General features: G+C 43.5%; 1 protein-coding gene across 4 annotated transcripts in view; it reads right to left on the bottom strand.

Annotated features, from left to right (window-relative positions):
* Nucleotides 1-6,401: 6,401 nt before the first annotated feature.
* The window catches only part of tpd52l2b (tpd52 like 2b), a 78,042-nt gene continuing 64,242 nt past the window's right edge, over nucleotides 6,402-20,201 (bottom strand). For all 4 annotated transcript variants that reach the window (XM_083657250.1, XM_083657248.1, XM_083657249.1 and 1 more), the window contains 2 exons: nucleotides 10,143-10,191; nucleotides 6,402-7,758 (listed from right to left, as the gene is read on the bottom strand). In XM_083657250.1, coding sequence (XP_083513376.1) covers nucleotides 7,675-7,758; nucleotides 10,143-10,191 — 133 coding nt within the window. In that variant the 3' untranslated portion in view covers nucleotides 6,402-7,674. The remainder of the gene's footprint in view (nucleotides 7,759-10,142; nucleotides 10,192-20,201) is intronic.

Below are 20,201 nucleotides of genomic sequence, written 5' to 3' on the forward strand. Positions count from 1 at the left end.
CTATAAGAACCACAATCTGTTTCCTTTCTAGAAGAAACTGAGAACTTGCCAGAACTGGGAACAGGGAACGGGGTATGTTGCCTCTTGTGGGCTTTTCTTATTTCACTGTTTTCTGCCTTCTCCAACCTGGTTTTCTTTATTTTGGATTAGGAGGATGCTCTGCTTAGGGACACCATTGAGGCAGCAAGGTGGTGTGGCACAAAAACATTCAAGGGAAAACTTTCCCTTCCCCAAGTCATCACCATGGACAAGGAAGATCGCTTGAGGGCAGTGGTGGAACTGCGACAGATGTCTGATGGCCTGGATGAAGAGGAGACTGAACTAAGGGAACCGTTCATGTTCCATTTCAGTCTGCAGGAAGATTACGAAGAATTTTGTGTAGAAATTATAGACACAAGGCGAATGCGGGTGTCTGCTGCTTTTGGAATAAAGGAATAGAGTGTACAGAACACTTACTGTTTTTGACACTGACAGGAATAAAGCGTGTTCAAGTGTCAATGGCACAGACATCACTTCAGTCTCTGATCTCCTTAATGTAGCTGATATAATTGAGTGTACACAAATTTAACATGTGTCACTCACTTGTGGAAATGCTATGGTATATATTTTTTTAAATATAGGCAGCATGGAAATAATGGACTTAGTAAAAAGAAAACATTTAACAAGTAAAAATATAGGAATGTCTGTCTATCAAATGCATTGATTTCACTTCACTGTTCCAATTCAGCTGGCCCTAGTTACACAGGTTTCAAGTTCAGTGGGAGCTGAACTTCAGTAAGAAGTTGTGTGTGAAGTTTTGAGGGCTCATGAAAATGTAAACGTGTTCCCATTATTTTATTCACAAGATGAGACAAGAATATCGAATATTAGGTAAAAAAATATCCCAACACCTACACAGAACATTACAATAATAATGTGTTGTAGTCACTGATGGATAAACCTATACAAAGTCTGCTAGGATCCCCACTAGCTGCTAAACACAGTGATATTCAGAGTCGATGGGTTAGGTTTTCTATAGATACCTGGTTTCGTCTAGTGAAACAACTTAAAATTCAGAAAGAAATAATATTGAGGTGGCTGAGCCTTGACCCAGACTTTAAGCCAGCTGCAAGTGATAATAGATTTATTCAATGGGCAGAGAAAGGAATCACAGCACTGTTTGTTGGTTCAGATATTATGTACAGTCTATGGTTCAGTTTGATAAGCAGCAATTTCCAGAGAATGTCATAAAAATACGATCTTGTTCAACAGGATTTTTACAGATATATTAGAGTAGTTTTGTGGATACATGATAAACACTGTAAAAAGAGTCACTATGAACTTTATCCTGCGGAGGGCAGTAATACGCCTAGAAGCGTGCACACTGCCGAAGATCTGATAGAAGAAGAAAGAGCTGAGTTTTACTTTGAGTGGGCGGAGTCAAACGCGTTTGACTCCGCCCGCGTTGAGCCACTCCCCGATCTGCAGTCTGCAGTCAGGGGCTTCTCAGTCCGAGCAAGTCCGAACAAGTCACGTGACTCATCCGAACGAACTGCGAACAAGTCACGTGACATAAACGATGAGTCATATGACAGCCGCTGACATACTGCGCCCTGGTTGGTTGTTGCTCAGGGGGACTGTTTCAACATGGCGACCGGATCACAAAGTTTGTCGTTTTACAGCCAAACGGTACACTTAAACATGTTTCAGAAAAAACTTGAGGCGACCAGTTTTCATTACACTTTCAGAATATGTCTTTATTTTTTCTCAAAACCCCCTAGTTTTATAGTTTGACGAGAGCCGAAAACCCATAGGAAACCATTGGGAACAGTGCCACCGGGCCGTAGTGGCCAAAAATATATTACATCTCCGTCGATTTAATATCGTTGATATCACACTAAACGACAGCTTTCCCTGGTGGTCTAGTGGTTAGGATTCGGCGCTCTCACCGCCGCGGCCCGGGTTCGATTCCCGGTCAGGGAACTTGCTTTTTTTTAATCGGCGCAGTCGGATTAACCACACGATGCACGTTTACTGTACAGAGACTCAATCTTATTGAAACGTTTTTAATCATTAAAAGCTCCTTTTATCTTTTATTTTGGAGCCTGTACTGTGTAGGCTACGGGAGAGTTTATGCAAATCTGGACTGTCAGGGGTAGGACTGGTGAACAACTGACAATTATTTTTAAATTCAGTAGCCTACATTACAAAAAAGGAAAACGCAGGCTTATACGTTTTGACAGGACGCATATCGCACAAGGTGTGTAACGTGCAATTAGATTTAATTCATAATTAACACTATTCATGGACTGCACTTGCAATTTTATCCTAGATATCTTTTGATCTCTGAATATGACCGCTACGCTGCATACACACACTAAGACAAAATTCCTCGTATGTAATCTTGCATACTGTGGAAATACAGGTGATTCTGATGATGTGACAGTGAAAGCATCCAGATTCCATAATTTAGCAGCTCCCTCTGGGCAGTATATAAATAGTGGCGCCATCTTGTGGTCAGAGTGGTTATGTCCAGTACAAACGCTGGCTTCATGAAGAGCTTGTTTCCTTTCATCCAGTTAAAATCAGAGGTGCCAATTGTGTCTTATGGATAATAAGTACAGACGTCATGGCAATTCACCAAGCATTAAACACAAGGCACGCCTCATTTAAAGGAATGCTTTATTGATATCCAAACATAGACCCAAAAAGGAAAAGGAAAACAAGAAAGAAAAAAATCATCTATCAGTCTTCTAAATGTGATGATCATCCCTTTTAATATTCTACCCCAGCTAGGTGCAGGACCTGAATAAAGCTCTGTTCTAATATTCATATATTCACACACACACACACACACATATATATATATATATATATATATATATATATATACACATATATATATATATATATATATATATATATATATATATATATATATATATATATATATATATATATCACTGCATAAATGTTTATATATATATAGAACACACTGCAGAAATGTATATATACATATGTATATATATATAACACACTGCATAAATGTTTATATATATATATAACACACTGCATAAATGTATATATATATATATATAATATATATACAGCATATGTGTATATATATAACACACTGCAGAAATGCCCATCATAACAAGCCATTTTATCTGATGTTCAGTCTTAAAATCTGATTTTAAGAAAAACCGCTCATGACTGAGATAATTTCCCCTGGTTACAACGCAGTTTCACTAGTTTCTTAAAGGATTTGGTCTGAAGCGATATTACCTTGAAAAAAGCAACGAGCCAACTTGTTTCAAGATCACTTCACTTAGATCAGTGAATGGAAGTGAAAAATATTACATTAGTTATCAAAAGGAGATCACACAGAATAGCCTAAATGTGTGTGATTAAGAGACACCTTTACAAACCCATTGGTGAAGACTTTTTTGGCAAGGGATTTATTCACAGATTGGCCAACTATGCTGATAATAATATCCTGTCTATAAAGAGATAATTCAGAGATACAGTAGTTTGGGGGGGGGATTTTACTTCTACAGGGAATTTTACTTGGTCTGATGGGAGGCCCAGTCTCAGACTTTGAAAACCCCTGGTCTAAATGAAGTAAAATTCTCAGTCAGTTTACTTTGTTCCACTTGTTTAAAGAAAAATCTGATGTGTAAGTGTCAATACTAAAGTAAATGACTCAAGAGCAACATTTCTTGCAGTGTGCATCTGCCACGAAGAGGGAGAGAGTGTGTGAGAGGGAGAGAGAGGTTTTGTAACAGATATTTCAATATTGGCAAGTAACATTATACTCATGGCAAATTATACAAATGATAACCTTCGGCAAGCCCTCTACCGAAAGAAAACAACATCAGAAGAAGTCACCTAACAGCAATAATAATAATTAACTACCAAAATTATCAACACAAACAGATAAAAAAACAAGGACATACTGTACTTCAGTTATGATACACTGGCAACATTTTTGAAGCAGGTTTGATGGGAAATTGAGTTCATAACTGATCGGCTGTATGTTTCTCATCCACAGTTGTTTTATATTAGCATGTTGGCAGCAATGCACTGTATTTGGGCAACTTTACCAACAGTCTTTTGTCATTCCAGGACAGTTTTCCATTATATTGTCCCATTTACCAAAACCCATCCATGTCCCAGGCATCTCCGTTGCCTCAAAAAGTTGCCCTTGTATCAAGCTTACAGCCGTGATACGAGGGCAACCTTGTGAGCTGATGCACCCGGCAACTTTACAAACAGTCATGGTGAATATTGTTTTGAACAGAGCACCCGAGGCAATGTTGCCCATCTCCGTTGCCAAAGAAAGTTGCCCTTGTATCACCGGAGGGCAGAGATGGTGAGCAGAGGAGAAAAAAAAAAAACTATAATACAATCTTCTATTTCTTCATGTTCAGAATAAAAAAGTGACGGTGCTACCAAACTATTTGCAGCGGTGTCAGGTTTTAATATGTCATGGTTGTTGTGGAGGCCGAGTAGTTTGTCAAGAGCTGCTACTGTGCAGTTGGGAGTGTGTAAGAGTGTGTGTGTGTGTGTGTGTGTGTGTTGAGGCAGAAGTGTACAAAGGCAAGTGCGACATTGACAAATTGGTTTTAGTGAGTTTGTGTTTGGCCTCAAGCTAGCTGTGTAGGATCAGGTGAAGTAACATTTAGTGTTTGTGTATGAGTGAATTTGTGTGTGTGGGTGTGTGTGTGCGTGGTAAGGGCTGTGGCTCAAGGTTTTCACTATGGCAGCGAGATGTTTTCCAGTTGACAGTTTGAAGTGTGCGACATCGAACCCCAAACATTTGAACATGTTGACCCCCCCCCCACCCGCCTTCCTTCCATCGACCCGTCTGTACAACTTTAAAAACAGGAACAGAAAAGGAGAAAAAAAAACAGATACACGTATTTCTCTCCTAGAAGCTAAATAACAACGGATGAAAGCGTTTCGAGTGAGGCCGACAGAGAAGAGGTTGACACTCAGCTGGTAGCTCACACACGGCAAAGCTAGCCTGGGTGAACCCAGCCTTCAACGTGACGTCACACACCCTGCTTGTAACGTACGTTTCTTCGTGACTGAGAGTACATAGAGGTCATGTGACTGATGGTACATAAGAGGTCACGTGACTGATAGCTCATAGAGGTCACGTGGAGGCTGGGTTCACCCCAGGCTCCAGCAAAAGCATGGTGTCACATCGCGTTCTGCGTCATCACAAAACGAAGAGACTGGCAGTCAGACGCCGACGCACATTTGAAACCCTCGAGAAGCGCTCGCTTTCAGTTTCCACTCGGAAATGGCGGCGTTGTGTTTCCGCGCTGCGCTGCACGCTCGATCGATCCCAGTTTCAACTGCGGATCATTTCGGGTTTCACAAACACGGAGTAAAACATGTCTTAGACGGCGAAGCTGAAAACTCCATAGGGGAAAAAATTCATAGTCTAAAGACAGACAGAAGAGAAGTCATGAGTGTGAAACCGACGCATAGTGTTTCGTTGTATTCCTTTTTTAAAGTTCGTTCCACCTCCCCCTTTTTTACCTGCCCACCCGATTACTACCAGTCAGCAGCATCGGGTACAATATAGTTTATTCATATATATTTATACATATATAGATAAAAGTTATGTAAAAACATTATGCAAAGCAGTGTAAAATAGTTTATAATACAAAATGGTTTGTTTTTTTTATTTTTGTTTACATCCTGATGTGTTTTTCGGGTGTTTGCACGGTTGGTTTTGTACAGTTGAGAGATATGCACATGCGTGAAGCAGTAGTCGGCCTAGTAGGTAGTTGAGATGCGCTGGGTCCTGTTCCCCGGTCGAACCGCTAAACCTCGTTCCCCTGCCCACTGAAATGGCCGTCTGTTATTTGCGCCAAGTGATGTCACCTTCTGCAGAATAGAATTAGTGGTGACGTCACTTGTGATGTCACCTTCTACAGAATAGAATTAGTGGTGACATCACTTGGTACCAAAGACCAGCAGGCAGCCATTTCAGTAGCATACTTTGTATCAGGCTCTACTCAGATTTAGTTTAAGCCGCATATAGCCCATCAAGATGGAGACCACTCTATAGAGACACTCCAAGAAATAGGCCACGCCCATCACGGGGGAAATCGGTCCGTTCACTCCCATTCACCAGCGTCATTTTCCTTGAATTAAACATAGCTAAAAGCTGTTGTGTGGTGGGGCTGCACACACAACAAATGTAAAAAATCGCCAATTAAAGTTTTTTTGTACTCCTGAGCAAAACAAGGAAGCCATTGAGAATTGGCGAGAAGAAAATGTGGATTTAGCTGTCAAGGAAGTAAGTTAGAGTGTTCATCTTCTGTATATACGATCTTTGTGTGCAACACGCAACCGTGCACGTGACATAGGGGAACGCCAGGATTGGAGGGGGGCTTTCTGTTTCCCCCCCCCGTCTTGGGCGTGGTTTCTGAATGATGACGCGTTACGCAGTGTCTCTATAGACCAAATCACCGTGACGTCACCATGTAAACAAATTTACTTCCGGGTACCACTTGGGGAAGGCGGCAGGTTTAAATGTGCGTGTTGTCATATAAATGCTGTCAAACCCTCTCGTCGTTTTCGGCCGACTACTTTCAATTTAAATGGTTAAACGGTTGGTAAACATGCTTGTCCGACGTATCTAGCCTTTCTTCTGTGTTTGTTTTATGTAGTGTTAGCTAGCTAATAATGTTTGTTTGTCTGTCAAACTCGCTGTTTTTTTGCAGTCGTTAACGTTACAGAGTAACCTCGCGTCACCAGGCTCTTCTCGGCGAGAAAGCCTGGTACAGACAGAGATACTGACGCCACGTCAATTTAATTTAGCTTCAAGTCTACTCTAGTCTGGTCCAACAGGTAAATTAGCTAGTCTGGTCTCCACTAACGTTAGTGAAAGTGTTGTTATGAATGATATTAAACAACAACACAACACGGACGAACCATTTTTGTCTTCTTTGTCTGTTTTTGTCTTCAACACGTCAGTTTGTGCCGTCCACCGCCATTATAATGTGTGGACCTCAGGGGTACCCGGAAGTAAATGTAAACATCCCGCTGATTTGGTCTATTGCTTAATTGCACTAGATCTGAAAAGAATAGAGTCAGGACCCAGAATGCATTGCAGGGTAACTGTAGCAGTGTCCATAATGAGCCTGGGTCCCCCAGAGTCCCAGACTAAACTTCTGACTCGGGTCTCAGGCTCGATAAAAGTTGACGACAACCGCTGACGTCATCTTAATGCCTTCATTTAGTCTGGTGACTAAATGACCAGGTGAGTCGGATTAGAAAGGCGTGTAAAGGAGGCGCCGGAGGCCAGACTGTCGGCTGATTGGACAGGGATCTAACAGGGGGAGGGGCAGCGGATGCGGAGAGCGGCGTGGTGACGAAGCGGCCGACAGGTTAAGGTCTAGAAATCATTCAGCTTTATTTGACAAAGATGAAACAGTCGATCCCCCCCCCCGACAGCAAGGAGGACGGTCTGGAGAGCGCGGGACCGGCGGTGACCTCGACCTTTGTCTTTGACCTTTGTCATTTATAGACCTCGGGAGGGGGGGGGGGGGATGGGGACGGGTGATCGGCGGCGAGGTGAAGGGGTCGAAGGTCAGGGTTGAGGCGATGACGGTACAGTCTCGGGTCGTGAGGGGAGGTGGCAGCAGAGAGGAGGAGGGGCGAGGCGGGGTGGGCTCAGAAAGGCGGGTTCTCTTGAGTGGGGGTGGTGTCGGTGGGGGTGACGGCCTCCCCGTTCCCTTTGGCTCCGACGACCTTATACTGAAGACAGGAAGGAGAGAGGGAAGACGAGAGGAGGGAGAGGAGGGAGGGAGAGAGGAAGGAGGGAGGAAGGAGGGAGAGAGGAGGAGGGAGAGAGGAAGGAGAGAGAGGAGGGAGAGAGGAGGAGGGAGAGAGGAAGGAGAGGAAGGAGGGAGAGAGGAGGAGGGAGAGAGGAGGGAGGGAGAGAGGAAGGAGAGAGGGAAGACGAGAGGAGGGAGAGAGAGAGGAGGGAGAGAAGATGGAGGAGGAGAGAGAGGAAAGAGACAGTGAGAACAGAACATAGTCATCATAAGCACAGCAACACAACATGCAGCACACCACGCCTGCCTTGACTGTACACACTCAAAATCCTTCATTTCTGCGTTTATGGTGCTTTCACTGACTACGTTTACACGTGCAAAATATTAGCTTTTTGCCCTTATTCCGAAAAAGAAAGTCCTACTAGGCTGTTTACATGGCTAATGAAAATTAATATTCAACTAATATTACCGTTCACATGCGCATACTCCCATTACTGTAACGTTTACATGCAGCTGTGCATACTCCCAGTCCCATTACTGGAAAGCCACTCTAAAGCACACCTCTTTCATGCCTTCACCAACCAATCGTCTTTCATAATGATTAAAAATAGGCGTGTTTCTTTTTTTTTATATTTCCTTCCCGATATTTTTATCCCATTTTTATCCCCCGTTAGTGCTAATTTTTAATTTATTTATCCTGGTTGCTGCTCCACCCTCTGCCGATCTGGGGAGAGCTGAAACTGGCTCCATGCTTCCTCCGAGACATGGGCAGTTAGCCAGCCGCTTCTTTTCACCTGACAGGGGAAGCTTCACCGGTAGGACATAGCACGTGGGAGGTTCACGCTATTCCAACGAGTTCCCCTCCCTCTGAACAGGCACCCTTAACGACCAGAGGAGGAACCACATCAGCAACCAGGATATTGCATGTTTTTGGTGTGGGGTTCCTATATGAAGGAAACCCCCGGGAGGCACGGGGAGAACATGCAAACTCCACACAGAAAGGCCCTTTTGATGACCCCACCCGGGCGGTGGGCACTCGACGACATGCGGACGGGCACGCATTCCTCCCAGGTGGGAATCGAACCCAGGACCTTCTAGCTGTGAGGCGACAGCGCTTACCACCATGCCTCCTAAAGTAGGCGTGTTTCTACTTCTGAGCACAGAGGTGGACTTTTCTTGTGGGCATGCATGTAAACAGCAGAGAGCTGACTGTAAACACATTCCCAATGTGCTGTATACATGTCCAAAGAATGCTGCTCAAACATTGGAAAATGCTACTTTTCGGAAAAAGGCCTAATTCAGAGTGTCCAAACGGAATATGCGGTTCACATGACCCACATCAAATTTGGAATATTGTCATATTCGGAATAATAGTGGAATATTAGCATGTATGTAAATGTACTCATTGAGATCAAAGCTGATGAACTGAGCTCAAGCACTTCAGACTCAGAATCAGAATCACTTGTATCGCCACAGTAGGTAATCAGATTACATGGGAGGAATTTGACTTAGTGTAATTATGCAGCGTAGTCAGAAGACAAACAAAATACAGAAAGACAAAATGACAAAAAAAATCTAAAGTGCAATCCAATACAACACACAGACAGACACACACACACACACACACACACACACACACACACACACACACACACACACACACAGTGGATAAGGGGATTATTTTGGGAATCTCACTGTGTGAGTAACGTTAAAGCCAAAATAGTAACATGACCCGTCTAAAATCTTGCTATTTATCATATCTCCTTCATGCCAATGCAACTGGCTTCAACCTGTCCACTTCAATAGACTACAAGTTAGGGCTGTGAATCTTCACTGGCCTCACGATTCGATTCGATTACGATTCAGAGGCCTACGATTCGATCCGATAACGATTATCGATGCATCTCGATGCATCGCGATGCATCTTAAATCGATGCATCACTTTTTTTCCCGAATACATGATTTTTTTTCTCACTTTCTTTTTTCTCACTGTGTGGCTACTTTTAAAATAAAAGTGCATTTAGAATTGCATTGTATTATGATCCATAATTAAAATAAACAACTGCATGTACTTCCATTATATTTTATTTGATTATATATATATATATATATATTTTTAATAATCGATTTTTGACATTTGTGAATCGATGCAGAATCGTGCAGGTCCGCATCGCGATGCATCTAATAATCGATTATTTTTGACACCCCTACTACAAGTACTACAAGTCAAAGTGACCTGTACCTGTACGGCCTGTGTGTAAGTAACTCTACCGCACAACAAGAGTGTGGAGGAGTGGATCACTAGAGTTTGTTCACTAGAGTCGCCAACTTCAGCCGACTCCACTGAACACTGTGTCTGCTCACCTTCAGGTTCCCCACTCTGTCCTCAAACGACTTGAAGGTTGGCGAGTTCCTGCGGCACAGAGAGAGACACACCGTTACATTCACACAAACACACACACACTGCGTTACACACAGCGATGTCACACAAACACACACACTGCGTTACACAGTGATGTCACACAAACACGTGCTGCGTTACACACAGTGATGTCACAGTAAATTAAAATTGTGCTAAATTGTAAAATCCAGTTGGTGACCCCCCCGTCAAGGCAAATCAAAAATGTATATGGGCTTTAAAAGGTGGGTAAACTCTGATTTGAAATAAAATGTGAAGCTGGTCCATCTATGCTAAAACTGTCTAGACTGTATGTATATCTTATTTAGATTTAGAAATGTAACCCCGATCTAAAGAAAAAAGATTTCTTTTTATTTTTGGGGGGGAAATCTGGCCTGGCGGGGGCGCCGTTGGCCTGGCGGGCCAACCAGGCCTGCAGAATGGTAGGGGAAACACTGAACTATTTATAACACAGAACATAACATCCGTTCATGATAAAATATAATAATAAAAAGAGTCCACATTAACATAATGTTGACTCAATGAACACAAAGGGACGCTGTAAAGTAATCACTTTGAAACATGAAATGCCACAGAAAACTATATAAAGAATAAAACACAGCATGTTTAACAGGTTTAGCCTTTTTGTACGTTAAAGGCAAATTAACTCTGTGAAAAGGACGAGGAAAGTCATGTTTGCTCTGTCACAGTGGGATGCAAATAGGACTATAAAATGTCAGAAAATGGTGAAAAATGTCATTCAGTCTTTCCCAAAGCCCAAGATAACGTCCTCAAATCTCTTGTTTTATCCACAACCCAAAGACATTCAGTTTACTGTCATAAAGAAGTAAAGAAAGCAGAAAATATTCTTTTTAGAAGCTGGAATCAGATCATTTTGACTTTTTTTCCCTCACGGAATCACTCAAAACGGTTAATCGGTTATCAAAATAGTTGTCGATTAACTTTCAGTGGACCGACTAATTGATTAATGGTTGCAGCTCTAATTGAAGGACTATATTCAAATCAGCTTAACCTTTTCTCTCCAATGTGAGGAAGAAGGTGCTCTTTAATTAAGAGTCAAAACCTTGTTTTGCAGAGTTCTGTTCAAGAACGCAACAGCATGGCGACACACACACGGACGTTGCAGAAAAACAACAGAGCAGCATTACAGCAGGGAGGAACGTGAGCAGACGTGTGTGTGTGTGTGTGTGTGTTACTTTACCTCATGGCCGGCATACTTATCGAGTGGCGGATGGAATAGTTGCTACTTTGTAAGCGTTAAGAAGAAGGGAGACAGAGAAGTGCAAGTGTTACAAAGCAAGCAAGCAGTGGCACGCACACACACACACACGCACACACACACACACACACACACGCACACACACACAGCCTCGTATTTGTGGGGTTGTTAAGACCACCATCCTAACACCTACTTGTTAGCACCATGCTTTCTAGACATGGTAGAGACATAAGAATGACACCCCTGAACTTTAAAAAAATCAATTAATCTAATATCATGTAGGAATATTAAAATTAACATAGTTGAAGTTCACACACACACACAAGCGCACACACGTGCACGCACACACGCACGCACACACACACGTGCACGCACACACACACACACACACACACACACACACTATGGCAGTCCAACACACAGACAGGAATGTATCTGGTGGTCATTTGTTATGTTAAATATGGCTTCACTTCTGTCATTAAATATGCTAACATGTAGCATTTTTTTAACATCAATATATCTGTCATAATAGTGCTCGCATGGTTTAATTACTGTAAACCAATCAGAGCGTGGTGGAGACGACGACTGGTCTCTTCTACCTACCTCCACCAGGGGTATCGTTAGTGCTAGTTAGTGTATCTCCAAATTAAGACTACATTTCCCAAAAGCCCCGTCGCTTCCTGTAGTAAATAGCATGTTGTCATTGGCAGAAAACTGGGGAAGCTGCAGAGTCGAGGCTGACCACTGCTGCTCTGGTTTGTTTATGTTGTAATGATACCAATTCAACTCTGGTTCAGATTGATTGATGTTAAAATGCTACACAAAATGAAGAAGGGGATCAGAAATAAGGAATTCCTTCATAAAACTATTATTACAATAATAGCATAAGAGGACATGCATCTAATGTAGACTAGGAGCTGGAAACAAACAAACAAACAAACATACATCTCCATCAAGTCAAACTTAAGGGAACAACACAATAGGAGATGCGAGGTTTTGGATTTAAGGACAAAAACAAATAGCATTTTGGACAAAGCAGGAATAGAAGTCAAATTATCGATGTTGAAAAAGACAGAGCTAAACCTCTAAGTCAATGGTTCTCAAATGGGGGTCCCCAGCCAAAAGGGGGGGGGGGGGTAATTTATTTTCGCTATAATTCCATTCATAAGTAACACAATGACTATTTTGGTCATGGGTTTTATACACTTTCTGTAATTAAACATCTAAAAGCATCAATCTTATTATCATAGGGGGGACCATGGGACAAAATCCTATCAAATGGGGGTCCGTCCGTGGTGTAATCTTTGTCAGTTTAGGGGTCCCTCATGTGAAGAATTTGAGAAGCACTGCTCTAAGTAACAAAGATCCACCTTAAAATGTCTTAAAACCTTTTCTGTATGATCATTTTAATGATATAGTAGAGCTCAACTGATGTTTGCAGCCCCAGAAGAAGAGTTCCCCATTCATTTTCTCCATAGACATTTCAAATGTTTTATGGTCACTGACGTTTCAGTAGGTCACGGGTTGGCTTGGTTCCAGCCTTAAAACTCCTTATATAGGGATTTTGGCCAGCGCAAGCGGGCCCTATATCTGGCTTTGTCCAGTCCAATTTGGGTGCCAATTTGGGTTCCACTTCTGTTGAGAGATGTCTGCTGCACTCTTTGCACTTTGCACTGATGCTGTCATAGATATTGTGACATCATTGTGATGTCATCAGTGAATGTAACCAAAAATCACAATTGCCTATGACATCATCTCTCACATTTGCATCACTGATGACATCACTCACTGATGACATCACAATGATGTCACAATGTCTACGACATTCTCAGCGCCTAATATGACATCATCAGTGATGTCATAAGATGACTTTGGTCAATAATTATGTCACTGATGATCATCAGAAATTTGAACATCACCAAGAGCCCTCCACATTAACAAAGCCGCTGCCTGTTAGAACACCAGGCTCGGGAAGGCTTTATCGCGCTGGTCAAATGCTCGGTTACCACCTAGCCTCGTTTCAAAATGTCTACGGAGAAAATGAATGGGGAACCCTCTCTTCCGGGGCTGGAAAGGTCACGTGACTTTTCAGCTCTATTGTCTGTAATGAGACAGAGTTGTGCTTAAGAGGACTGCTTAGTCTTTCTTACCCAAAGGAATTAGAGAAAGGTAGAGCTCTGCAGATCAACCCAACGCAGCGATTCAAAACAAGAAGGGGAGAAAGCGTGAACCCAAAGGAGCAAGCATCAAGGCACCACTAACAAAGAACCCCGACAGAGACTCACTTCAGAGGCAAGGCAAGGCAGAGACAGACACAGCATTGTTAGGAGGGGAGATATGGAAGGTAAAAAACAACAAAATAAAAACAAACCAAAAGAAGTGTGGAAGCACTGATGTTTCCTCTGTATTCTGTCAGCAGGGCCGGGACACTCCCAACTCCACTTCTCTACCACTTTGATTTGAAAGACTACAAAAATAAACCTCTCAAAAAGATGTGATGGACTTATGTTATACACAGTGTATTTAATTTGGACGGCACGGAGGCTCAGTGGTTAGCACTGTTGCCGGGTTCGAACCCCGGTCCGTCCCAGGTCCTTTCTGTGTGGAGTTTGCATGTTCTCCCCGTGTCCGTGTGGGTTTTTCTCCGGGTGCTCCGGTTTCCTCCCACCATCAAAGACATGTATGTTAGGGTTAATACTCCTGTCAGTGCCCCTGACCAAGGCACTGGCTAAAAGAACTGGAGTTGGTCCCCGGGCGCTGCACTGTGGCTGCTCACTGCTCCTAGTTCTAGGAAGGTTCCTAGTAGAGGATGGGTCAAATGCAGAGGATGAACTTCCCCATGGGGATAAATAAAGCTTAACTTAACTTAGACTTGTGGTTTATTCTTTCTGTCTTTAACAAGTACACAAGCAACTACTAAGTTAAATGCCTTGTTGTATGAGCAAATATACTCGGGAGAATAAAAGGATTTTGCTTAATCCAACTCTCCCTTCTGTGGTTCCAATATGTAGACCAGCTCAGTGGCCTTGTGGTGTGAGTGTCCGCCCTGAGACTGGGAGGTCGTGAGTTCGATCCCCGGCCGAGTCATACCAAAGACTATAAAAATGGGACCCAGTTGCCTCCCTGCTTGGCACTCCGCATCAAAGGGTTGGAATTGGGGGGGTTAGATCACCATGTGATTCCCTCAGGTGTGGGACTTTACCTTTTTAAGTTATGTTTTTATTTTAATAAATGATCCGTTTTCAGCATTGCAACCAAACACACCACTGCTTGCAGTTACAGAGGAAACAGGGTGGGTGGAAAGTGTGCAAGTTACAGAGACAGGAAGTCAGGAAAGGAGAAAGGAAACTGGGTTAACAAGGCAGAACCAATTCTGTTGAGCTATGATATTAATAGTGGGAGATATGAGAAGCTTGTACCCACACACACACACACACACACACACACACACACACACACACACACACACACACACACACACCTGAACAACACATGTCAATGGGTGGCTATGGACAGACTGATATGATTATAGACCCTTGTGCTGTCCTCACTCTTACTCTGCAATCACACTGACTTCACTGAATTGTGTCTTCCTATCCAAGTACATGCATGACCGCCGTCCTGCAAAAATGCTTCTGTGTGGTGAGAGACTGAGCAGGCAGACCTCGAGGCTCGTGTTCTGTGTGGTGAGAGACTGAGCAGGCAGACCTCGAGGCTCGTGTTCTGTGTGGTGAGAGACTGAGCAGGCAGACCTCGAGGCTCGTGTTCTGTGTGGTGAGAGACTGAGCAGGCAGACCTTGAGGCTCCTGTTCTGTGTGGTGAGAGACTGAGCAGGCAGATCTCGAGGCTCGTGTTCTGTGTGGTGAGAGACTGAGCAGGCAGACCTCGAGGCTCGTGTTCTGTGTGGTGAGAGACTGAGCAGGCAGATCTCGAGGCTCGTGTTCTGTGTGGTGAGAGACTGAGCAGGCAGACTTCGAGGCTCGTGTTCTGTGTGGTGAGAGACTGAGCAGGCAGATCTCGAGGCTCGTGTTCTGTGTGGTGAGAGACTGAGCAGGCAGATCTCGAGGCTCTTGTTCTGTGTGGTGAGAGACTGAGCAGGCAGATCTCGAGGCTCGTGTTCTGTGTGGTGAGAGACTGAGCAGGCAGATCTCGAGGCTCTTGTTCTGTGTGGTGAGAGACTGAGCAGGCAGATCTCGAGGCTCTTGTTCTGTGTGGTGAGAGACTGAGCAGGCAGACCTCGAGGCTCCTGTTCTGTGTGGTGAGAGACTGAGCAGGCAGATCTCGAGGCTCTTGTTCTGTGTGGTGAGAGACTGAGCAGGCAGACAGTCGAGGCTCCTGTTCTGTGTGGTGAGAGACTGAGCAGGCAGACCTCGAGGCTCGTGTTCTGTGTGGTGAGAGACTGAGCAGGCAGACCTTGAGGCTCGTGTTCTGTGTGGTGAGAGACTGAGCAGGCAGACCTTGAGGCTCCTGTTCTGTGTGGTGAGAGACTGAGCAGGCAGACCTCGTGTCTCGTGTTCTGTGTGGTGAGAGACTGAGCAGGCAGATCTCGAGGCTCCTGTTCTGTGTGGTGAGAGACTGAGCAGGCAGACTTTGAGGCTCGTGTTCTGTGTGGTGAGAGACTGAGCAGGCAGACTTTGAGGCTCGTGTTCTGTGTGGTGAGAGACTGAGCAGGCAGACTTTGAGGCTCGTGTTCTGTGTGGTGAGAGACTGAGCAGGCAGACCTCGAGGCTCCTGTTCTGTGTGGTGAGAGACTGAGCAGGCAGACCTCGAGGCTCCTGTTCTGTGTGGTGAGAGACTGAGCAGGCAGACCTCGAGGCTCGTGTTCTGTGTGGTGAGAGACTGAGCACGCAGATCTCGAGGCTCGTGTTCTGTGTGGTGAGAGACTGAGCAGGCAGACCTTGAGGCTCCTGTTCTGTGTGGTGAGAGACTGAGCAGGCAGACCTTGAGGCTCCTGTTCTGTGTGGTGAGAGACTGAGCAGGCAGACCTTGAGGCTCCTGTTCTGTGTGGTGAGAGACTGAGCAGGCAGACCTCGAGGCTCCTGTTCACTTTCACATCCCCTCATGAAAATGTGAGCACCTCCTGATGTGAAACAAGCTGCTGGAGGAAGACATCAACTTCTGGTGAAAATCCAACATGTGAAACTGCACCGTGTTGGCGGAGTTTGTGTGGTGTTTTACTGGCTTTTGCGTTTTAGCGCTGAAAACATGTCATCATCAAATGTGCAGGGAAACCTGGTGGTGTATTACTACAGCTGGTAACCACCACATCTAGTCCAATGACTCACTTTGATGATGCAATGTTTTGAGCTATGGGTTCTGTTGGAGATCTCTGCACACGGTTTGCAGATTCGAGAAACATGAATTCAATGCTAATTCAGTGTGATTGCAGGGTTAGAAGGTTGTCTACATTAGAGAAATGATTCAACTGCTTCAAAATATTATTATTTCGTAAAGATGCCGTTTTATGGAGAATTGGCTTACACTTCAAAACCACAGGACCTTCATTCAACTTTGAATTCAACTACAAATGATGCCTCCACATGTCGCCAATGCAAATCCTACTATGCAAATCTACCTCCCCCCCCCGATTTCCCCCATTTTCTCCCCAAGCGCCGCCTGAATGAGTCCGGAAGTATACTTCCGGGTTCATAAGAGGAAAAGTGAATGGGGTTTTAGAATGGAGATTTCGCTTAAATGGATAAAATAAGGTCTGTGGTTAACAAAGGTTTATGGGAACGCGAATTTGGGTTCAGCATGATAATCTTCACAAACGTGAATAACTTTGATGACTTTTGGAACGTAAATGCGTTTTTTAAACGCGTTTTTGTGTGTGAAAATGCTTCAAAAGGCATAAGAGTGATTAACGTTCGTGAAGATTATCCTGCTGAACCCAAATTCGCCTTCCCATAAACTTTTGTTAACCACAGACATTATTTTATGCATTTAAGTGAAATCCCCATTCTAAAACCCCATGTACTTTTTCCCTGACGAACGAAAATGGCGGCGATTTCTGGTTAAGCCTACAAAAATACGTCATCCCTCCGGTACTCTATTGTACTTGGCCAATTTTCACCTTGCTGTCGTGGTCACTGCTCCACCCCCTGCCGATCTAGACTAGCACCATGCTTCCTCCGACACATGCACAGTTGCTTCTTTTCACCTGACAGCGGGGAGCTTCACCGGCAGGACGTAGCATGTGGGAGGATCACGCTATTCCCACCAATTCCCTTCCGCCCCGAACAGGCGCCCCGACCGACCAGAGGAGGCGCTAGTGTAGCGACCAGGACACATGCACTTAATCCGGCTTCCCACCCGCAGACACAGCCAGTCGTGCCTGTATGGACGCCCGACCAAGCCAGAGGTAACATGGGGGCGCGCACCTGCGACCCTCATGCTGGTAGGCAGGGAATCTACCGCTACACTACCCGGACGCCCACAAATCTTTAATTTCAATAGAAGGAGAATAAATGAAACCATGTTGAGTTAGTTAAGTTAGTAACAGATGGATCTACACTCTGTCTCTAAATGTGTTTACTCCATGTTAGTAACAGATCTACATGCTGTCTCTAAATGTGTCTACTCCATGTTAGTAACAGATCTACATGCTGTCTCTAAATGTGTCTACTCCATGTTAGTAACAGATCTACACTCTGTCTCTAAATGTGTCTACTCCATGTTAGTAACAGATCTACACTCTGTCTCTAAATGTGTCTACTCCATGTTAGTAACAGATCTACACTCTGTCTCTAAATGTGTCTACTCCATGTTAGTAACAGATCTACACTCTGTCTCTAAATGTGTCTACTCCATGTTAGTAACAGATCTACACCCTGTCTCTAAATGTGTCTACTCCATGTTAGTAACAGATCTACACCCTGTCTCTAAATGTGTCTACTCCATGTTAGTAACAGATCTACACTCTGTCTCTAAATGTGTCTACTCCATGTTAGTAACAGATATACACTCTGTCTCTAAATGTGTCTACTCCATGTTAGTAACAGATCTACACTCTGTCTCTAAATGTGTCTACTCCATGTTAGTAACAGATCTACACTCTGTCTCTAAATGTGTCTACTCCATGTTAGTAACAGATCTACACTCTGTCTCTAAATGTGTCTACTCCATGTTAGTAACAGATCTACATGCTGTCTCTAAATGTGTCTACTCCATGTTAGTAACAGATCTACACCCTGTCTCTAAATGTGTCTACTCCATGTTAGTAACAGATCTACACTCTGTCTCTAAATGTGTCTACTCCATGTTAGTAACAGATCTACACTCTGTCTCTAAATGTGTCTACTCCATGTTAGTAACAGATATACACTCTGTCTCTAAATGTGTCTACTCCATGTTAGTAACAGATCTACACCCTGTCTCTAAATGTGTCTACTCCATGTTAGTAACAGATCTACACTCTGTCTCTAAATGTGTCTACTCCATGTTAGTAACAGATCTACACTCTGTCTCTAAATGTGTCTACTCCATGTTAGTAACAGATCTACATGCTGTCTCTAAATGTGTCTACTCCATGTTAGTAACAGATCTACACTGTCTCTAAATGTGTCTACTCCATGTTAGTAACAGATCTACACTCTGTCTCTAAATGTGTCTACTCCATGTTAGTAACAGATCTACACTCTGTCTCTAAATGTGTCTACTCCATGTTAGTAACAGATCTACACTCTGTCTCTAAATGTGTCTACTCCATGTTAGTAACAGATCTACACGCTGTCTCTAAATGTGTCTACTCCATGTTAGTAACAGATCTACACCCTGTCTCTAAATGTGTCTACTCCATGTTAGTAACAGATCTACACCCTGTCTCTAAATGTGTCTACTCCATGTTAGTAACAGATCTACACTCTGTCTCTAAATGTGTCTACTCCATGTTAGTAACAGATCTACACACTGTCTCTAAATGTGTCTACTCCATGTTAGTAACAGATCTACACGCTGTCTCTAAATGTGTCTACTCCATGTTAGTAACAGATCTACACCCTGTCTCTAAATGTGTCTACTCCATGTTAGTAACAGATCTACACTCTGTCTCTAAATGTGTCTACTCCATGTTAGTAACAGATCTACACTCTGTCTCTAAATGTGTCTACTCCATGTTAGTAACAGATCTACACTCTGTCTCTAAATGTGTCTACTCCATGTTAGTAACAGATCTACACTCTGTCTCTAAATGTGTCTACTCCATGTTAGTAACAGATCTACATTCTGTCTCTAAATGTCTACTCCATGTTAGTAACAGATCTACACTCTGTCTCTAAATGTGTCTACTCCATGTTAGTAACAGATCTACACCCTGTCTCTAAATGTGTCTACTCCATGTTAGTAACAGATCTACACTCTGTCTCTAAATGTGTCTACTCCATGTTAGTAACAGATCTACACTCTGTCTCTAAATGTGTCTACTCCATGTTAGTAACAGATCTACACGCTGTCTCTAAATGTGTCTACTCCATGTTAGTAATAGATATACACCCTGTCTCTAAATGTGTCTACTCCATGTTAGTAACAGATCTACACTCTGTCTCTAAATGTGTCTACTCCATGTTAGTAACAGATCTACACTCTGTCTCTAAATGTGTCTACTCCATGTTAGTAACAGATCTACACTCTGTCTCTAAATGTGTCTACTCCATGTTAGTAACAGATCTACATGCTGTCTCTAAATGTGTCTACTCCATGTTAGTAACAGATCTACACTCTGTCTCTAAATGTGTCTACTCCATGTTAGTAACAGATCTACATGCTGTCTCTAAATGTGTCTACTCCA

This window comes from Poromitra crassiceps (assembly GCF_964638095.1).
Source record: "Poromitra crassiceps genome assembly, chromosome: 20".
In the NCBI taxonomy this organism is placed as follows: domain Eukaryota; kingdom Metazoa; phylum Chordata; class Actinopteri; order Beryciformes; family Melamphaidae; genus Poromitra; species Poromitra crassiceps.